Source organism: Anabrus simplex, chromosome 1, assembly GCF_040414725.1.
Source record: "Anabrus simplex isolate iqAnaSimp1 chromosome 1, ASM4041472v1, whole genome shotgun sequence".
Taxonomy (NCBI): domain Eukaryota; kingdom Metazoa; phylum Arthropoda; class Insecta; order Orthoptera; family Tettigoniidae; genus Anabrus; species Anabrus simplex.
This window is the reverse complement of record NC_090265.1, coordinates 1,504,561,125-1,504,578,233: the sequence shown is the minus strand read 5'-3', so window position 1 is coordinate 1,504,578,233 and position 17,109 is coordinate 1,504,561,125. Positions and strand designations below refer to the sequence as shown.

The 17,109-nt window shown below is 40.5% G+C and overlaps 1 protein-coding gene across 1 annotated transcript in view; it reads right to left on the bottom strand.

Annotated features, from left to right (window-relative positions):
• LOC136861475 (zinc finger protein basonuclin-2) overlaps positions 1 to 17,109 on the bottom strand; it is a 111,838-nt gene that overhangs the window by 23,853 nt on the left and 70,876 nt on the right. Inside the window, exon 2 of the mRNA XM_067138824.2 lies at positions 4,420 to 4,655. Coding sequence (XP_066994925.2) covers positions 4,420 to 4,655 — 236 coding nt within the window. The remainder of the gene's footprint in view (positions 1 to 4,419; positions 4,656 to 17,109) is intronic.

The following is a 17,109-nucleotide window of genomic DNA, read 5'->3' as shown; positions in this document are numbered from 1 at the left end:
GTTTGTAACTAACAGAGTATTTAATTCGAAAAATCTGAAACAGACCCTGCTTAATTAACTGGTAACTAATCCTACTCACAGTTATAGCCAGTTGTGTGGCAATGTTGGTTCATACTACCAGCAATAATATTTTACAACTTACAGGAGTAGTAGCGACCCTATAAAGCTGTAATTCTAAACTGATTCTTATTCATAAGAGTACTCTGAGAGTATTGTGAGCTTAGAGGCTTTTGAGATCGGCGTCAATCGTTCCACGTACTGTACTTTATTTGTGTCCAATAATCAGTGGAATTCAGACGTCTATATATTGTGTGCATTTATAATTAACTCAGGAGATGGTCATGCGTAAATGTGAGTACCGAGTACCATTCCAGCATTTTCTAGAAACATACTTAAACAAACTTCTAGGATGGCCGACATCGTAATTCAAACAAACTTCACTTCTCAGTTTTCCTCACAAGGCTGAATTCATCCTATCCTAACCCTTGTATTGGATTGTGATACTCTGAACGGTTTGGAATCGAATACAGTCCCATCGGACAGGAAGCCGAGCTTTTACTAATCACTGGATCACAGTCGTTATTCTTCCTTTCATGGCTTTGGCCTACCAAGCGACAGCTGCTCATCCCGAAGGCCTGCAGATTACGAGGTGTCGTGTGGTCAGCATGACGATCCTCTCGGTCGTTATTCTTGGATTTCTAGACCGGGGCCGAAATCTCACCGTCAGATAGCTCCTCAATTCTAATCACGTAGTCTGAGTGCGCCTCGAATCAGCCCTCAGGCACAAGTAAAAATCCCAGACCTGGCCGGGAATCGAACGCGGGGCCTCCGGGTAAGAGGCGGGAACGCTACCCCTAACACCACGGGGCGTGATTCACAGTGGTTATAAGAAGTAATATATAAGATTATATGGTTCTATAACACCAATATTTTGTTTATTTACCCTGTAGAAACACTAAACAAATTCTCGTGAAACCCTTGCTGAGATATCTTCTTCACGTAACTAAAACTTAATTTCCTGTCCAAGTTGAGGATTTTCTATACCGTTGAAGTGGTATAACAGATGTTATCAATTATCCAAAACAAAGAAAAATGAACATTCTAGCGGTAGCCGGAATTAAATTATAACAGTCTGAATTGTGTCAGGCGCCGAATGACCGAGCGTGTCACGGCATGTGTTTATTTGAATTGGTTTCTTTGATTTTTAAATGTTACCTCAGCCATGAGCTTCGAAGTTGAACTCTCCACTAATTCGTGGACAAAGGAAAAGACTGTTTTGCCTTCGAGATTCTGTCTTGTAATAGGGCTATTACGTGTAGGGTGATACTGTAAATGTTACATGATACAGCAATTGAGAAAAACACAGGCTTCCCTGTCAGGAGAGCTCTTCTTTTGTCTTTGGATGTTCATCACAGTAATGCTAGGTCCCCACAGATCTAAGTACTAATTACTTGTTCATAACACGTTCTCTTATTATTCATTAATTCACAATTCGTCTTAATTCTGAGCAGCCCTCTGTAATTTAAAGCCAGATTCAAAAGAGACTGGTGATTAGCGACGTTTACTGGACCCCGGAGACAACCGAGAATTGCTCGCCCAATAGGCGTGACAGAACGGGCACAAGTGCCGTTTAGAAAACAGAGCTTCCCCGTAGGCAACCAGTCAAAGACACTTAATACAGGCTCAATGGTCTTACCTTCCTTCGTTTGACTTGGCATAGTTTTATTTCAGAGTTAATATTATGTTCTCAGTGGTAGATCCATTGCTAGACCGCAGCTACTATTCATGGCAAAGTAGTTGACGGGAAGCAATTGACATAAAAGTGGCTGCCTGGCCGAGGCGGTAAAGGAGTGCTCAGTTCACCCGGAAGGACGTGGGTTCGAATCCCCGTCAGGAAATCGTAAAATTTAAGAAATGAGATTTTCACTTCCGGATGGGCATATGGCCCTGAGGTTCACTCAGGTTGATTCCTGGGGGCAAAGGCGGCCGGGCGTAGAGCTAAACACTCTACTCCATCAAGTGCCGGGGTTGCGGATAGTGGAAGCCTTTACCTTCAACCCCTCCAAGGGCCCTCATGGCCTGTACGGAGATGACTTAACTTTGCTTTTAATTGACATAAAATGACAATGTTGCTGCTGGCTACACAACATGACATTAATATATTGCCCTCGTAATCCTATACTGTATAGCCTATGTTCCCGTTCGATAGCTTCGTCCTACAAACATTTCATTAAAATGTTTGGAACATCTTTGAACTTCAGCTCCGTGATTATTTGAATTCCTAACAAATTGTGTTGTTCGCATTCGATACTTTCCTCCCTTACTGGACTAGATAAACCCGTCACTAGCGTAAATTTTGGAGTTCAACTCTTTTGTTGCTCAATAAATACAAATGTTAGCTAAACAAAACATTGGATTCATTCATTCCCATTCATGTTCAATTTTTCTACAACTTGCTTTACGTCGCACCGACACGGATAGTTCTTAAGACGACGATGGGATAGGAAATGGCTAGGAGTGGGAACAAATCAGCCGTGGCCTTAATTAAGGTACAGCCTCAGCATTTGCCTGGTGTGAAAATGGGAAACCACGGAAAACCATCTTCAGGGCTGCCGACAGTGGGCTTTGAACCCACTATGGTCAGATTTTAAAGAGGTAAGTAATGACATGTAAATTATTTGAGGATCACCGGAGGAGTATCGGCCTTCGGAACCTAAGATCGCGCATTCAATCCCGGCGGAGATAGCTGGGATATTAAAGGGCGAAAATAATGAGCACTCCATCTCGTACGATGTCGGCATGTAGAATATATCTGGAAACACATTTCATGTTTATCCGAAAAACTGACTAAAACATAGCCACAGATCGCCCGAGACAGTCCCATTTTTCTACCACGTGGTAGAGTGAAACGGATGTCCAGATTTAAACGCAGGCAGCATAAATGGCGCCAATTATAAATTTCTGCAACATGGTAGCTGCGGCTTTACGAGTATTATTATTATTATTATTATTATTATTATTATTATTATTATTATTATTATTATTATTATTATTATTATTATTATTATTATTATGACAACAGATGCACTGTGGAAATAAAAAGAAGGATTTCCCTGTGTAAGAAAGCCTTTGAGGAGAAGAAGCAGGTCTTAACTAATAAATCCTTAAATACTGAACAAAATAAATTATTTATCAAAACGTTCATTTGGAGTGTGCTGCTATACGGCTTTGAAGGATGGACTCTCTTGAAGGAGGACGTGAAACGACTAGAGGCAGTGGAAATGTGGCTATGGAGGAAGATAACTAGAACTAGCTGGATTGAGAAGAAAACTAATGAAGCAGTGCTTAGAGAAATAAACACCCAGAGACATTTAATAACAACGATAAAAAGGAGAAAAGCATCAGTTTTCGGTCACATTCTCCGGCATAATAACTTCATAAAGAACTTGTTCGAAGGCAAGGTGATGGGAAAGAAAGGCAGAGAGAAACCACGGAAGAAGATCATTGAAGAGGTAGTTGAGATGATTGGATGCCAAGGTTATGGAGAGATGAAAACGATCGCAGAGAGAAGAGATCAATGGTTGCAGCGACAAGGCGAAGCCTTTAGATGATGATTATTATTATTATTATTATTATTATTATTATTATTATTATTATTATTATTAATCAGTACACCAGACAAGGTGTTCACAGGATTTTGTAAAGGAGATTATGATCACTAATAGAGAATAAGTGGATGAAAATCAGTGTGGGTGTAAGTCCCAGAAGGGCTGTCATGACTAGATTTTCAGTATGCGTCTAGGTAACTGAATTGAGCTGTGAGAAATTATTTTCTTATCTCGTAGATCTAGAAAAGGTAGGCCTATATGACAGAATACCAACAGAAATACTATTAACCGCACTAAGGGGATAATGGAATTACGGGCAGGTTACTACGGGCAATCAAAGCATTTATGTTAACCATACGGTCGCAGTGAGAATTGCTGGTAGAATGCGTTCGTGGTTCAAATTTCATGTTCATAGTAAACACGGATCATTTATTAAAATATATAAAATATCAGGAAGGGATTAATTTGGGTGGAAATATACTAAGCAGTTTGCCGTATCCAGATTACTTGGTCTTAATGACAGAAAAAGCTAAATGTCTGCAGTCTAATAACTTGGAGCTTGAAACGACGTGTAGAAATATATGAAAGTGTTTCCAAGAGTAAAGAGTGTCAGTTGTAATATTTTTTTTATTTTCAAAATATTCTTCAAATCACTCTAAATACCTGTCTTTACAAACAAATACATGTGAATGCTGAACACTCAGAACAAATGCCGTCATTGACTAGTAAGACATTCTCAGTGACATAGGGGATGGGATAATTATCAACGACTCTAAAATGAAATCTTTGCCTTCTGACTTTAATTACTGACCTGAAGGATGTAGCCGCGAGCGTAGTCCTCATGGGTCCAGCCGAAGCCGTGGAGCACCTGCAGGACTTCCTCTCGTTGCAACACGGAGAAGAGCCGGTCCAGAAGTATCTTGAGGCGGATGGGAAGCGCTTGACACCCGTACAGCACCAGGCTGGCGATGTCGAACGCGACATTGGGCTGCACGGGCTCCACTGGGCTCTGCCCAAACAAGTGGCGAAATCCCAGCTTGTCCAGTGCTGAAACATAAAATCCTATTAGTATTTTCAATTGGCTATACTTTTTACATAATTCAATATTTAAGTCTGAAAAAGTTATTTACTCACAATAAGGTGAGAAACTTTTCAAGTCAGTATTTTAAATACATAAAAGTTGCTATAAAAGATATGACGTGTTTCTATCAATAAAATCACATCTTCAGGTCGTTTAAATCATAATTATTTAAAATACCACTATATTTTCAGTACAAATTTTACTTGTGATTTTATGTAGTTTGAGAAACCTGAAGATCATGTAAAAATCAAAACCCGATATTTCCAAAGTAATGGTTGTTCATTATTTGATGTGATTATAAAAACCTGAAGATGGCCACTTGATTGGACGAAGCATGTCATATTGTCTTTAATCACATTTTATCAGCTTTTATATCCTAACTGTTACAGATAGATTTCGACCTACTAGAAAATAATTCACATTCTCAGAGCTAACAATTCAATGCAGAAAGGTCTAATCCAATCACTGAAAGTAGTTTATTTTATAGGCTTTGACCATAATGGCCTACAACTCTATGTAATTACTGCATGTGGAGATTACAGTGAATACTCAGTTTCAGGATGATAATCGTGCAGGTATTGTTCTGGACGACCGAATAGATTGGAGACCCCACTGAATTTGCACGTCCAATATTCACTGTACTGTCGCGGTAATCGAGCCTTCAGACTCAGCTGTTGTTTGGGACATGCTGTATCTCTAGATGGTGGTAATTGACTGGGCGGGAAACGTTCCCGGTTCCTGACTGACAGTTGAAAACTGAACCGTGTGTTTCAAAACGTCCACCCCTCCACTCAACTATATTCCGAAGAGCAAGTCAAGGGCTGAGTAGTCCCATCCCTTCCAACACTGTGTCCACCCTACACAGTCATACATAACAACCCCTAGCGTTGTAATGGAGATCATATAACTAAATAATCAAAAGGCTGGCCAGGCTGTCTTGTCTTGCCCGTTATTAGTCCAATTATTGTCATTTCTATGTTGGTACACCACTGGGGGTTGGATGTCAGTCAGGCTGGAGTGCCAAGGGCAGCTTAGAAGCCAGTAGGTGGAAGGGGAGAGAGAGCAGGAATCAGTCACTGCTCGCTAGCTCTTGTTTTCAAAAATACCAATTATCGGTTAAACCTGTTTGCTTGCTCTTCTTTATACAATAATCGCTTTATTGGATGTATCCATGAAGTCGGAGTCAGACAAAACCTGACTCCTGTCAAAAAAAGTTACAAATATGAACTTAATCACGTTTTGACAGCAGAGAACAACAAATAAAATATGACAGCACTGAACATTCAGTGTTCAATCGTAAGAATTGAGATAGAAAATATTTTTTGAGGTGAACGTTAAATGTACTGCCGGCGGCTAAAATCATTGGATTACATAATTCAATTAGCAGCAGATCGTGTGGGATATTTCTATTGGGCATTAGCATTGGATGTTATTTCACTTTCCCTTAACAAAAAATAACTCTTTGTAGCATTTCAATTTGTATTCCACCGTATCTTCATTTATGATTAGGGACTGGAACACCAAACAGAATAGACTGAAGAATTGACCCGGGATGCGCCACGTAACTGAGTGGACATGAGTTAAAATGTCATTCGCGTAGTGACTCCGCAGGTCAACTCAGTAGAAATGCTGGGACAGCACCTAATATATTGGTCACAATCATTCCTTTGTCAATGCTAGCCTTAATAAATTACCGAGCTCGATAGCTGCAGTCGTTTAAGTGCGGCCAGTATCCAGTATTCGGGAGATAGTACGTTCGAACCCCACTGTCGGCAGCCCTGAAAATGGGTTTTCCGTGATTTCCCATTTTCACAGCAGGCAAATGCTGGGGCTGCACCTTAATTAAGGCCACGACCGATTCCTTCCCACTCCTTGCCCTTTCCTGTCCCGTCGTCGCCATAGGACCTATCTGTGTCGGTGCGACGTAAAGCAACTAACAAAAAAATTACCAGTAGAAACATTACAATAGTAATAATAATAATAATAATAATAATCCAGTACGCCATAAGATTCTTCATAGTATCGCTGGTTTTCTGCGTAAAGTTCCGATCGATGAACAAGGTACAGTAGTTTTAAGACTTAATGGTGAAATAATATTTAGAAATTACATTTTTATCTCTTCAAATTATCCTGTGCCCGCCTAGACGCCATTGTCCTTAAGGCGTCTAGTTTTTATTGGTCGGACACCATGATTAGCTGGTTTGAGTTCCGTTGGTGGAAAAATCAGCATCGAAATGTTGGAAGGTAGGGTAGGAAATGTGGTGATATGCAATTTTAAATCACTATATTGCATGTCCGAAGCCTACGTTCAGTCCCACACCTCTCCGCAGTGTTCATATGGAGTGAAGACATTCGACGCTGTTGATGGCAATTCGTCGGTCAGATGGAGACATTAAGCCTTGAGAAGACCTCTTAATGTTATTCGACAGGAGAAGGCTATGTACCGACACAGGATATCACCCCATTCCTACCTCCTCCTCTTCCTCATCATCATCATCATCATCGAAACACACTCAGATGCGCTGGTCGCCCATGGGTGTAAAATAGAAAGACCTGGAACAGACGAGTCGGATATGTCCTCTGACACTCCCGGCGCTAAAAGCCATACGCTGAATGAATAAACCGGCCCCGTTGTGTAGGGGTAGCCTGTAAGCTGGAACTGGAGGACCAGGCATCGACTCTCGGCTCGTCTAAGGATGTATTATTCTAAACAAAGAGCTTGAACAGGGTTCACTCAACTTCCGGACAATTTCTTCTTTTTACAATAGTTGGCTTTACGTCGCACCGACACAGATAGGTCTTATGGCGACAATGGGATAGGAAAGGAGTAGGAAGTGGATGGAAGCGGCCATTGCCTTAATTAAGGTATAGCTCCAGGATTTGCCTAGTGTGAAAATGGAAACCCACGAAAAACCATCTTCAGGGCTGCCGACAATGGGGTTCTCCCGAACCCAAGCTCACAGCTGCACGCCCCTAACCACACGGCCAACTCGCTTGGTCAACTACTCGAGAGGAAATGAAAAGCTGTTTGGAATTGTAGGTATAAGACCCCGTTTAGATCTGCAGGTCATCCAGATGAGCATCAGTCTTCTTAACAGCTGTATGTGCCACGAGTTTGCTGTCTTGTTGTTTTACATTTCAAATTTGGTTACAGTGTTCACAAATTTCGTCATTCCATACATCTGAGATGTTGGATTAAGCTCCTGTGATAACAATTCATTAATTTGTAAAACATAAATAATCCCTATTGCGCTACTGTCCTGATGGGCCATGGCCTAACAAAAGACAGCTACTCAGTTCAAATGCCTGCAGATAACGAGGTGCCGCGTAGTGAGCGCTACAAATCCTCTCAGCCATCTTAGCATTCAAGGTCTCATTGATTTCTAATCTGAAAAATGGCCGTAGATATGTTTCAAAATATGTATTATTACAGACATATTTGTACGTAAATCATGAGAGAAGTGATCAGTAAAATGTGTATGTGTAAGTGCAACGTTAATGATCAGTAAGAAGAAGAGGGAGAGTACATAAATTCTCCTGGCCCACACAGGAAGAAAACGTCCTCCTTTGAGTTCAACGACGTACATCAAACATGTAAGTGTTCTTCATTTCTCACAATTTACCACATATCTGTTAATGGAGGGGTCTTAATTGATATATCTGTCAGTTCAATACGCCACTAATGGAGCCTTCCTCCCTACTACCCGTCTTCTCGTAATATGTCTCACTTGTACCAGAGTATGCCTCACGTATCCTGCTTATCCACTTAGTAACTAGCCGAGTAAAAAGAACAAATGACAGATATGATGTGAATGGGCACATGTGGCTGAGGGTCACACAAGAAGCACCTTTATCAGAAAAATTAAAAGTATCCGCTGATAAAAATTAATACGTCCAATTCGTCATTCCCAGATCCTGAGTTCACCGAGCTCGATAGCTGCAGTCGCTTAAGTGCGGCCAGTATCCAGTATTCGGGAGATAGTAGGTTCTAACCCCACTGTCGGCAGCTCTGAAGATGGTTTTCCGTGGTTTCCCATTTTCACATCAGGCAAATGCTGGGGCTGTACCTTAATTAAGGCCACGGCCGCTTCCTTCCGACTCCCAGCCTTTCCCTGTCCCATCATCGCCATAAGACCTATCTCTGTCGGTGCGACGTAAAGCAACTAGCAAGATCCTGAGTTCGGTAGTCGACGTCCATTTACTATGGTTGCTTTATTGAAGATGTCTAGTGGCTCAGACATCCATCCGATAAAGCACAGATTTGAAGCATCCAATTAAGTTCTGTTTCACTGGTTCGTCTGAGTGGCTCAGACGGTGGACTGGTGGCCTTTTGAACATCACTTCGTGAGTTCGATCCCAGCTCAGTCCGGTTGTAATTGAAGTTAGTTAAATACGACAGCCATGTGTCGGCAGGTTTACCGGTACATAAAAGAAAACCTGCGGAACAACATACCAGCTCGTCGGGGCCTACCATAACCATAAAAGTAATAATAATAATAATAATAATAATAATAATAATAATAATAATAATAATAATAATAATGCTATTTTCTTCACGTCCCACTAACTACTTTTACGGCCTTCGGAGACGCCGAAGTGCCGGAATTTAGTCCCGCAGGAGTTCTTTTACGTGCCAGTAAATCTACCGACACGAGGCTGTCGTATTTGAGCACCTTCAAATACCACTGGACTGAGCCAGAATCGAACCTGCCAAGTTGGGGTTAGAAGGCCAGCGCCTTAACCGTCCAAGCCACTCAGCCCGGCAACCGTAAAAGTAAGGTAGGTCTAAACCCAATAACGTGTTGCTATTATTATTGTTATTATTATTATTATTATTATTATTATTATTATTATTATTATTATTATTATTATTATTAGCTCTTTCACTGTTAGTTCGGTAATTAGATTGTGAAATTGAAACACAGGCCTCCTGAATGAACGTAATTTAGGTCAAAAACCTGAACGCTGACGCCATTTGATAGTAGTAATAGTATTATTAGTAGTAGTAGTAGTAGTAGTAGATTGCCTAGCTAAGGGTTAAAAGGGATAGAGGCAATGTTCACTGCCTTTCCATTCCAAGCATTTTCACGTATCACTGTCGCCAAAATCTGTACCTGAGTTAGTCGAGGTTAAAGCACTATTAAGTAACAGGAAAATATCTTCAAGGCAAAATAGCGGCACATCATAATATCTTCAGCATATCTCACACATTTCTGAAGATACTTGAACAGATAGCAAATTATGAAGTTCTCACTGAACTCTAAAATAATCTCACGATATTACTCAACATGCAGCCTGCGACAGCTTCCATCTAAGTAAATTATAAATAATGCACACCCAACCGTATAAACCCGTGGCCATCTGGTAATGCATGTACGAAGTCGACGGGACCGTTGACCACACTCTCAAATCGCCACATGCCTATCTGTGTCGGTGCGACGTAAAGCGAAGTCGCCACAACCGAAGTGACTACAGCAAAATTTTTGAATGTGTAAGAGAATCCCTTGGAATGAAGTTCCTTAGATTTCCATTGTCGTTTACAACAAACGGCTCCACCAGGAAGGTAGCGATATCTACGTCGTGTCGGGTGGAAGTGGCATCCCTTCGCTACAGTGCAGGTAAAGAACACTTTATTACATTAATTAAAACGAAATATAATTAAAACTCAAAGAGTGAAACAAAAAAGCTCCCTCTTGTAAAGAGTCAGCAGAGAGCCACAGGCTTGTGACACATAGACTGCAGCGTAATTAATTTCAATCTCTGGTGAACAGTGACCCTAAAGGACAAGATAACAATTACTGTACTCCTAAGAGATTTCTCGAACTAAACTGCTAACTTAAGAAATGGCGTGAATTCGCCTCTAGTTACTTGAACGGATACAGATCGTTCAGATTCGCGTAGAATTGTACGTCCATTAGCTTACCTTATGTTTTAAAAAGTAACAGCTACATAAAACTGCAACAAAAAACAAGTTGATGAATGACTAAGAAAGAAACACGCACTCACTTATCCCTTAAGTCAATGCATACTCCTACTCGCCACGTTTGGCTGTACTTTATTGAACTTCGTTACCTTATTCACCGAGCACGTGAAAGGTAATAATGATGATGGGGATGATGTAACAATAATCATCATAATAATGCATACATACATACTGCACCCGCTCTACAAGGGTGCAATACATACGGACATGGCACAAATCAAAAATATAATTTTTAAGAAATTACTTTCTATCAGGCAGTCGAACGAGACAAGAGACACTTCGTGGTAAAATAAAGAATTTGACCATATAATCCTCCGTTTTACTTATGCGTAGAATTCGGAATGATGTTCAAACACTCTTGTTTAATAAATTCTTCGATGTTCAGAGACTTAGTTGGTGGCCATCAACCCTGAATACCGGGGTTCCGATTGCAGTGATTGCGGGATTGAATTTTCACTAGAAAAATCATGTGGTGTCAGAACGAATATCTGTCCATAAAAATGGAATACGATGGATTAAGCGGACCCACAAACAACCTAAATTTTAAAAAAATCATAAGTTGAAAGTAACTGAGACGAACGTATCGATAATAACTGCCGGTAAAATAGGTGGGAACAACAGGAGGGTACTCGGAAGGAGCAGATGAAACCTAAGTTAGGAATTATCTCGATGGATGAACCAGCTTCTGTGGTGAGACAGTTGGAGGAGGATAAGTTATGTAGATGAATAATGGATTCCACAATGGAGGGAGTTAAAGAGCAGAGGGAGACCAAGACGACGATATTATACTCCGTTTTAAATAGTTTAAAAATAAGAGGTCTAGAACTAAATGAGACCATAGAGCTAGTTGCAAACAGAAGATTGTGATGATACTTAGTTCATTCACAGAGGCTTGTGGACTGAACAGCAGAAATCATAAGATTCTATAATGAAGATAGAACTCCATTATCATTATTATTATTGTTATTATTATTATTATTATTACACCCAACATCAATACACAAAAATGACTCACCAGTGAAATAAAATGAGAAAAATTACCCAAAAATGGGAGATAAGAATTATCTTGAAAAATATACTTTCTTCACTTTTATTACAATCACAGGAACTTATACACACGCGACCATTATCTGTGATTTACCAGGAAGAATATGACAAGTCATCGAATTCCATACTCTGGTAATCAGTAACGTAGACCTATAAGAGACATTCAAAGCGAGATATACGGTCCTTGGTTCACGCCTAATTGCCGATAGGTAAAGCAAGGAATGCGGGTCTCTAATGACAGCGAGAGGGCGGCTAGGTCAGATCGTGGTCGGTCTGACTTATTGCCTTGTCTCTTGCTCTCAATTTAAACAACATCTAAACGCAATTACGGCACGCGTCACGAGGAGTGCGTAAAGACATAATGGGCGCCCTGTAATTGAAGGGTGCGCTCTTGGGGTTGACTTATGGTGTTTGTGCTCGGCGAAGGAGATGCTCATAACTCAAAGGCATGGCTCTAATCTGTATTAAAGTAGAATGAATGGGATGGAGGCCTCACTAAATGGAAGAAGACCCGCAGAGAGATCTGGTCCCAGCCGCGCACAATACTTAAGGACTTCATATTCAATTTCTGTTTCCGGTGGATGAAGCTTACCGAAGGCGACCTTTAGCGATCATTCTTTGAGGAAGAGAGATTTTTATATAGGGTACAATAGAATTTGGTTAATTTGGACATTTTCAATTCGAATTCGTGAATATTTCGACCTCTTCTCGCTGCCCCTTGATATTCTAGGATACAAAACTATGTTAAAAATTCGTGTTTAATTCGAATAGCCTTTTATATTCACTACTTCGAAGTAAAAATCCAATATAAAAACTTTCATATTTTCTAAAAACTGTGTTTAATGATGATGAAACCCTGCCCAGGTAAAAGAGAAAATTAGTGAAGAATCGTGCTGGTGATGGAAACGGAAATGCAGTTGTTTCGAAGCTAAGAAAATATTCAGTCCTTGGCTGCCTGAGGGTTTGTTCCTCGAATAGTCTTCTAGGTAGCGAACTTTGAGTTTCAGTAAGAGGAAAATCAGCTCATTAGACATACAGCCAGAGCCCCAAGTGGTGTTTATTGACAGCTGTTAGCAGATGAAATGAGACATTCCACTGATTAATGAAATAAATAGGGATATGTACTCGTTAACGATGTGTAGTGTTCGTTCGGAATTCGAGGCTCGGGAAAGTATGGTGTATGATACTGTTTAATTCGAATTTGTGAATAATTACTTTTTCTGGACCCTTCAAGTTCGAATATAGAGTTCTGTTGTATGCTGTAGTATAGTTATCTTACAATTTAGAAGAACTTCGATTCCTTCTTAACAGTATCAACGAAGTATGCAAGGAGTACGGCCTTAATATAAACATTCAGGGACCAAGATTCACAATGGAAACTGGATGTGGAGATCAAAACCAGTACCAAAACTGCAAGAAAGGTTTTTCTGAAATTAAAACATCTTGTGTACAACAAGGACTCCAGATTCGAGACTCACTGATATGTCATGAACTGTTATGTCCTATCAGTGCTGCCTTAATGGTGTCAGAGGATGGATACTTGAGGCTTCATCAACGAACCAACTACAGGCCTTCGAAATGTGGATAGATTACAGAATGTTGAAAAACCCGCGCCGCCAACAAGGTGGTACTCCTCAATGACGGGAAATCACGTGAAGTTAATTCTTACAAAACGCAGTCTATTTCACTTAGCTTGATACCGTTGATTATACAATTCAAGGTATAAGAGAAATGTGGAGAAGACTGTCCTGGACGTGGAATCTCCGACAGTAGTTCAACATCCACTATACGGCATCTCTTATACCGGAAAGCCAAAATAAGAACACTAAATCCATGATGGACGCCAGCCCTCTGTGAGGGGACAACGCCTTAAGAAAAGTATACTTTATTAGTATAAAGGGAGGAGGGTTCGATTGAGCAAACTGACCATGATTTTTAAAATCTCACATCATAATAATTAATAAATATAGAAGGACATTCCTTATTCCAGTGCACTGGAATATATTAGTGTTCGAACACCTGCAGCTTATGAATTTTCATAATTTCCTATCGTATAGAATGTATTCTCTTTTACTCCATTTTTATTTGAAGAAATACGAATTTTGGATCGACAACGTGTTTATGCCTCATTTGACATCAAGTAATGAGATTGGGTACATCTTTCTATATTAATTATGCATAGTTTGGCAAACTGTTTTATCTCCAGGTGAGATTATTATTATTATTATTATTATTATTATTATTATTATTATTATTATTATTATTATTTATCGTCTCCATCTGATGCTATTTTCAATGCTCTTTCAGAAGGATAATGGGTTTTAGCAGGTAGTACCTACGATTTTGGAGGAGGCCTAATTGCAATGCTTTCATGCGTTTGACGATGGTTAGGACATCTCACACTTTCCCGACACGACAGAGTAACTAATCTTTGGTGTCGTGTTTTGCGCATGGGATCTTCAATCTTACGATATATTATGTATACTGTAAATGCTCTGTTTCAGTGAAGTCGACTTCAGTGTCAAGCCTTCGGAGCCCGAAAGAAAATCGCAAAATGTTGTTTCTTCTCTAGTAGATTGTCGACGGTTTATCTCACTAGTGTGACCATGGCTCATTTTCATTTAAACGAGCTGTGAGATGAGACTGAGACAAGGAGTATTGCCACGTGTCGTTCTGAAAGGAAACTTCAAAACACAATCTTCACAGAACGTTACGAGTGATTTGTTGCGTACCTGTGTCGGTGTCTTTATATCGTACGAGCTCAAGACAGACAGGCAGATGTTCATATGAGCACTGCAGGCACAGCATACGTCACTGTCAGAGCCCGTCCCGCCCTCGTCATTACTGCAGCTCCCTGGGGGTGGCGCCCATCAATGCTCGTGACGGTGACAAATACATAAACAATTTGTTGACCGCACGACTTAAACCTTTTGTCTTCCAGGTACTTCTTAAACTAAATGTTTCCTAGGAAAGTACTTACAGTCTAATTTATTAAAGCATGAGTTGAAGTATGTGGAGTACCGTACGAAATTCAGCTTATTAATGGTAAGAAAATTGAAAGTAGGTGAAAGACACATGGAAAATGAAGTTAGAACATGTGGTTTAGTTTAAATAATCTAGTTTTGTCTCTACTGCTACTTGTACATTGCGTTTAACAACTTCGGATACTCAACAGGTTTTGTGTGTCTGCTTGTCTTCTTCTTCACAGTAATTATACTATCATTAAATAACAGATAATCTATCAATCTAAGACAATGATCCACATACTGAAATAATAACTGTCCCGAAAGAGTTGGCCGTGCGGTTAGAGTGGCACAACTCTGAGCTTGCATGCGGGAGATAGTGGGTTCGGCTCCTACCGTCGGCATTCCTGAAGGTGGTTTTCCGTGGTTTCCCATTTTCACACCAGGCAATTCTTGGTCTTTACCTTAATTAAGTCCATGGCTGACACCTTCCAATCCTAGCCCTTTCCCATCCCGGTGTCGCCGAACACCTTTCATGTGTTAGTGCGACATTAAGCAAGTAGCAAAAAACTGTAGGTTATTTACCTAATGTTCTACCTATCTACCCATTAACTACTTTTTCGGAGACTGTGAGGTGCCGGATTTTGTCCCGATCGAGTTCTTTAACGTCCCAGTAAATCTACTGACAAGAGGCTGACGTATAGACCTATAGTATCTTCAAATGCCACCGGACTAAGCCAGGATCGAACCTTTCAAGTTTGGCTCAGAAGGCCAGCAGTCCACTGTCTGTGCTACCCAGCCCGGCTGTAGATTATCTAGTCTACTTCCTCTGTTTATTATATTCTAATCGCGAAGTGGTAGACTACCATATTAGACATTGTGTAAGTTATCTGAAAAATAGTCCGTGAAAATCCTTGCAACCAAACATTTCCAAGAACATGTGGCGTGAAGTAGAAATGTTCTAATAATGAATTACATCATCAAGTTGCAAATGGATAATGGACAAGAAACCCTGTAATTACTTAATATTACTTGCACAGAGTTCCATATTTTATATTGTGAAGTGTGTTCAGTTCTCTATACATATTATTATTATTCATAATAATAATAATAATAATAATAATAATAATAATAATAATAATAATAATAATAATCTAATAACTGTGTGACCTGATAGTCATATCTTTAATTTAATTTTCACTCATTGATTTAGTTCGTAATTAAGTGATAATGCACGCGAAAATGAATCATCAATCAGTGTTTCCTTCGTAGTAGATCTTAAATTTTATGTTTACTATTGATGGTGTTTAAGCTATGGTTGAAAAATGTTGCTGGCAAAAGCTTTTGTGAAAGAGGTTATGAAATCGTATGTGTTTGCTCAAAAGAGTGGCCATGTATTTCCTTGCATAAATTGAAACCACGATTTCGCTGTTGCTAATTGAAGCAGGCTGATAGACTGGCTTCTCAACGTTTATAAATTTCCTTCAGAGCGACACTGAATTTAGCCCTCTTTATGCTACACAATTGCGTGCGTGTGTACTTCAGTTTTAAAGTCTTGATGTCTCGTTTAATTCTATTCAATAAAGAAAGACTGACAGAGCACGACAAGGAAGGTAAGGTGTGCGTGAAGCGAACACACTGATCTGCTTGGCATCAAATTTTCAGCGGAGCCACACTGAAGGCAATTTCCTGAGCACGAAACACGTCACCCAAATGATCAGAACTGTTTATTGGCTTTCCTCCCAGGCGCGTACAAGGACATGCCAGTACGGAGACGTCATGCGCTCCCACCCGCCCACGAATAAACCAAACATTGGTTGGAATAACTCCAAAATTAGAACACGAACCAGGCAAAGTGCAGTGGGTTACGTTGGGAATAACGACTGATTAACTTCAACAGGGCAGAGCGCAATTCACGTCAATGATCATGTAAATCTGGAGGAATGATAGTAAATCCCGCTCCACGGTTTAATGATCTGTTTCGGTAAGGACAGATTGATTAGCTCGAGTCCAGATGCTTACCACTCTAGTAAGTGTAGATAACAGCGGTAGGCCCTACACAACACAAATATATTCCACTGGAAAATTACATTTTATTCAAACCAAAAAAACAAACCAAACCCCATGGCACTACAGCCCTTGAAGAGCCTTGGCCTACCAAGCAACCGCTGCTCAGCCCGAAGGCCTGCAGATTACGAGGTGTCGTGTGGTCAGCACGACGAATCCCCTCGGCCGTTATTCTTGGTTTTCTAGACCGGGGCCGCTATCTCACCGTCAGATAGCTCCTCAATTCTAATCACGTAGGCTGAGTGGACCTCGTACCAGCCCTCAGGTCCAGGTAAAAATCCCTGGCCTGGCCGGGAATCGAACCCGGGGCCTCCGGGTAAGAGGCAGGCACGCTACCCCTACACCACGGGGCCGGCATTA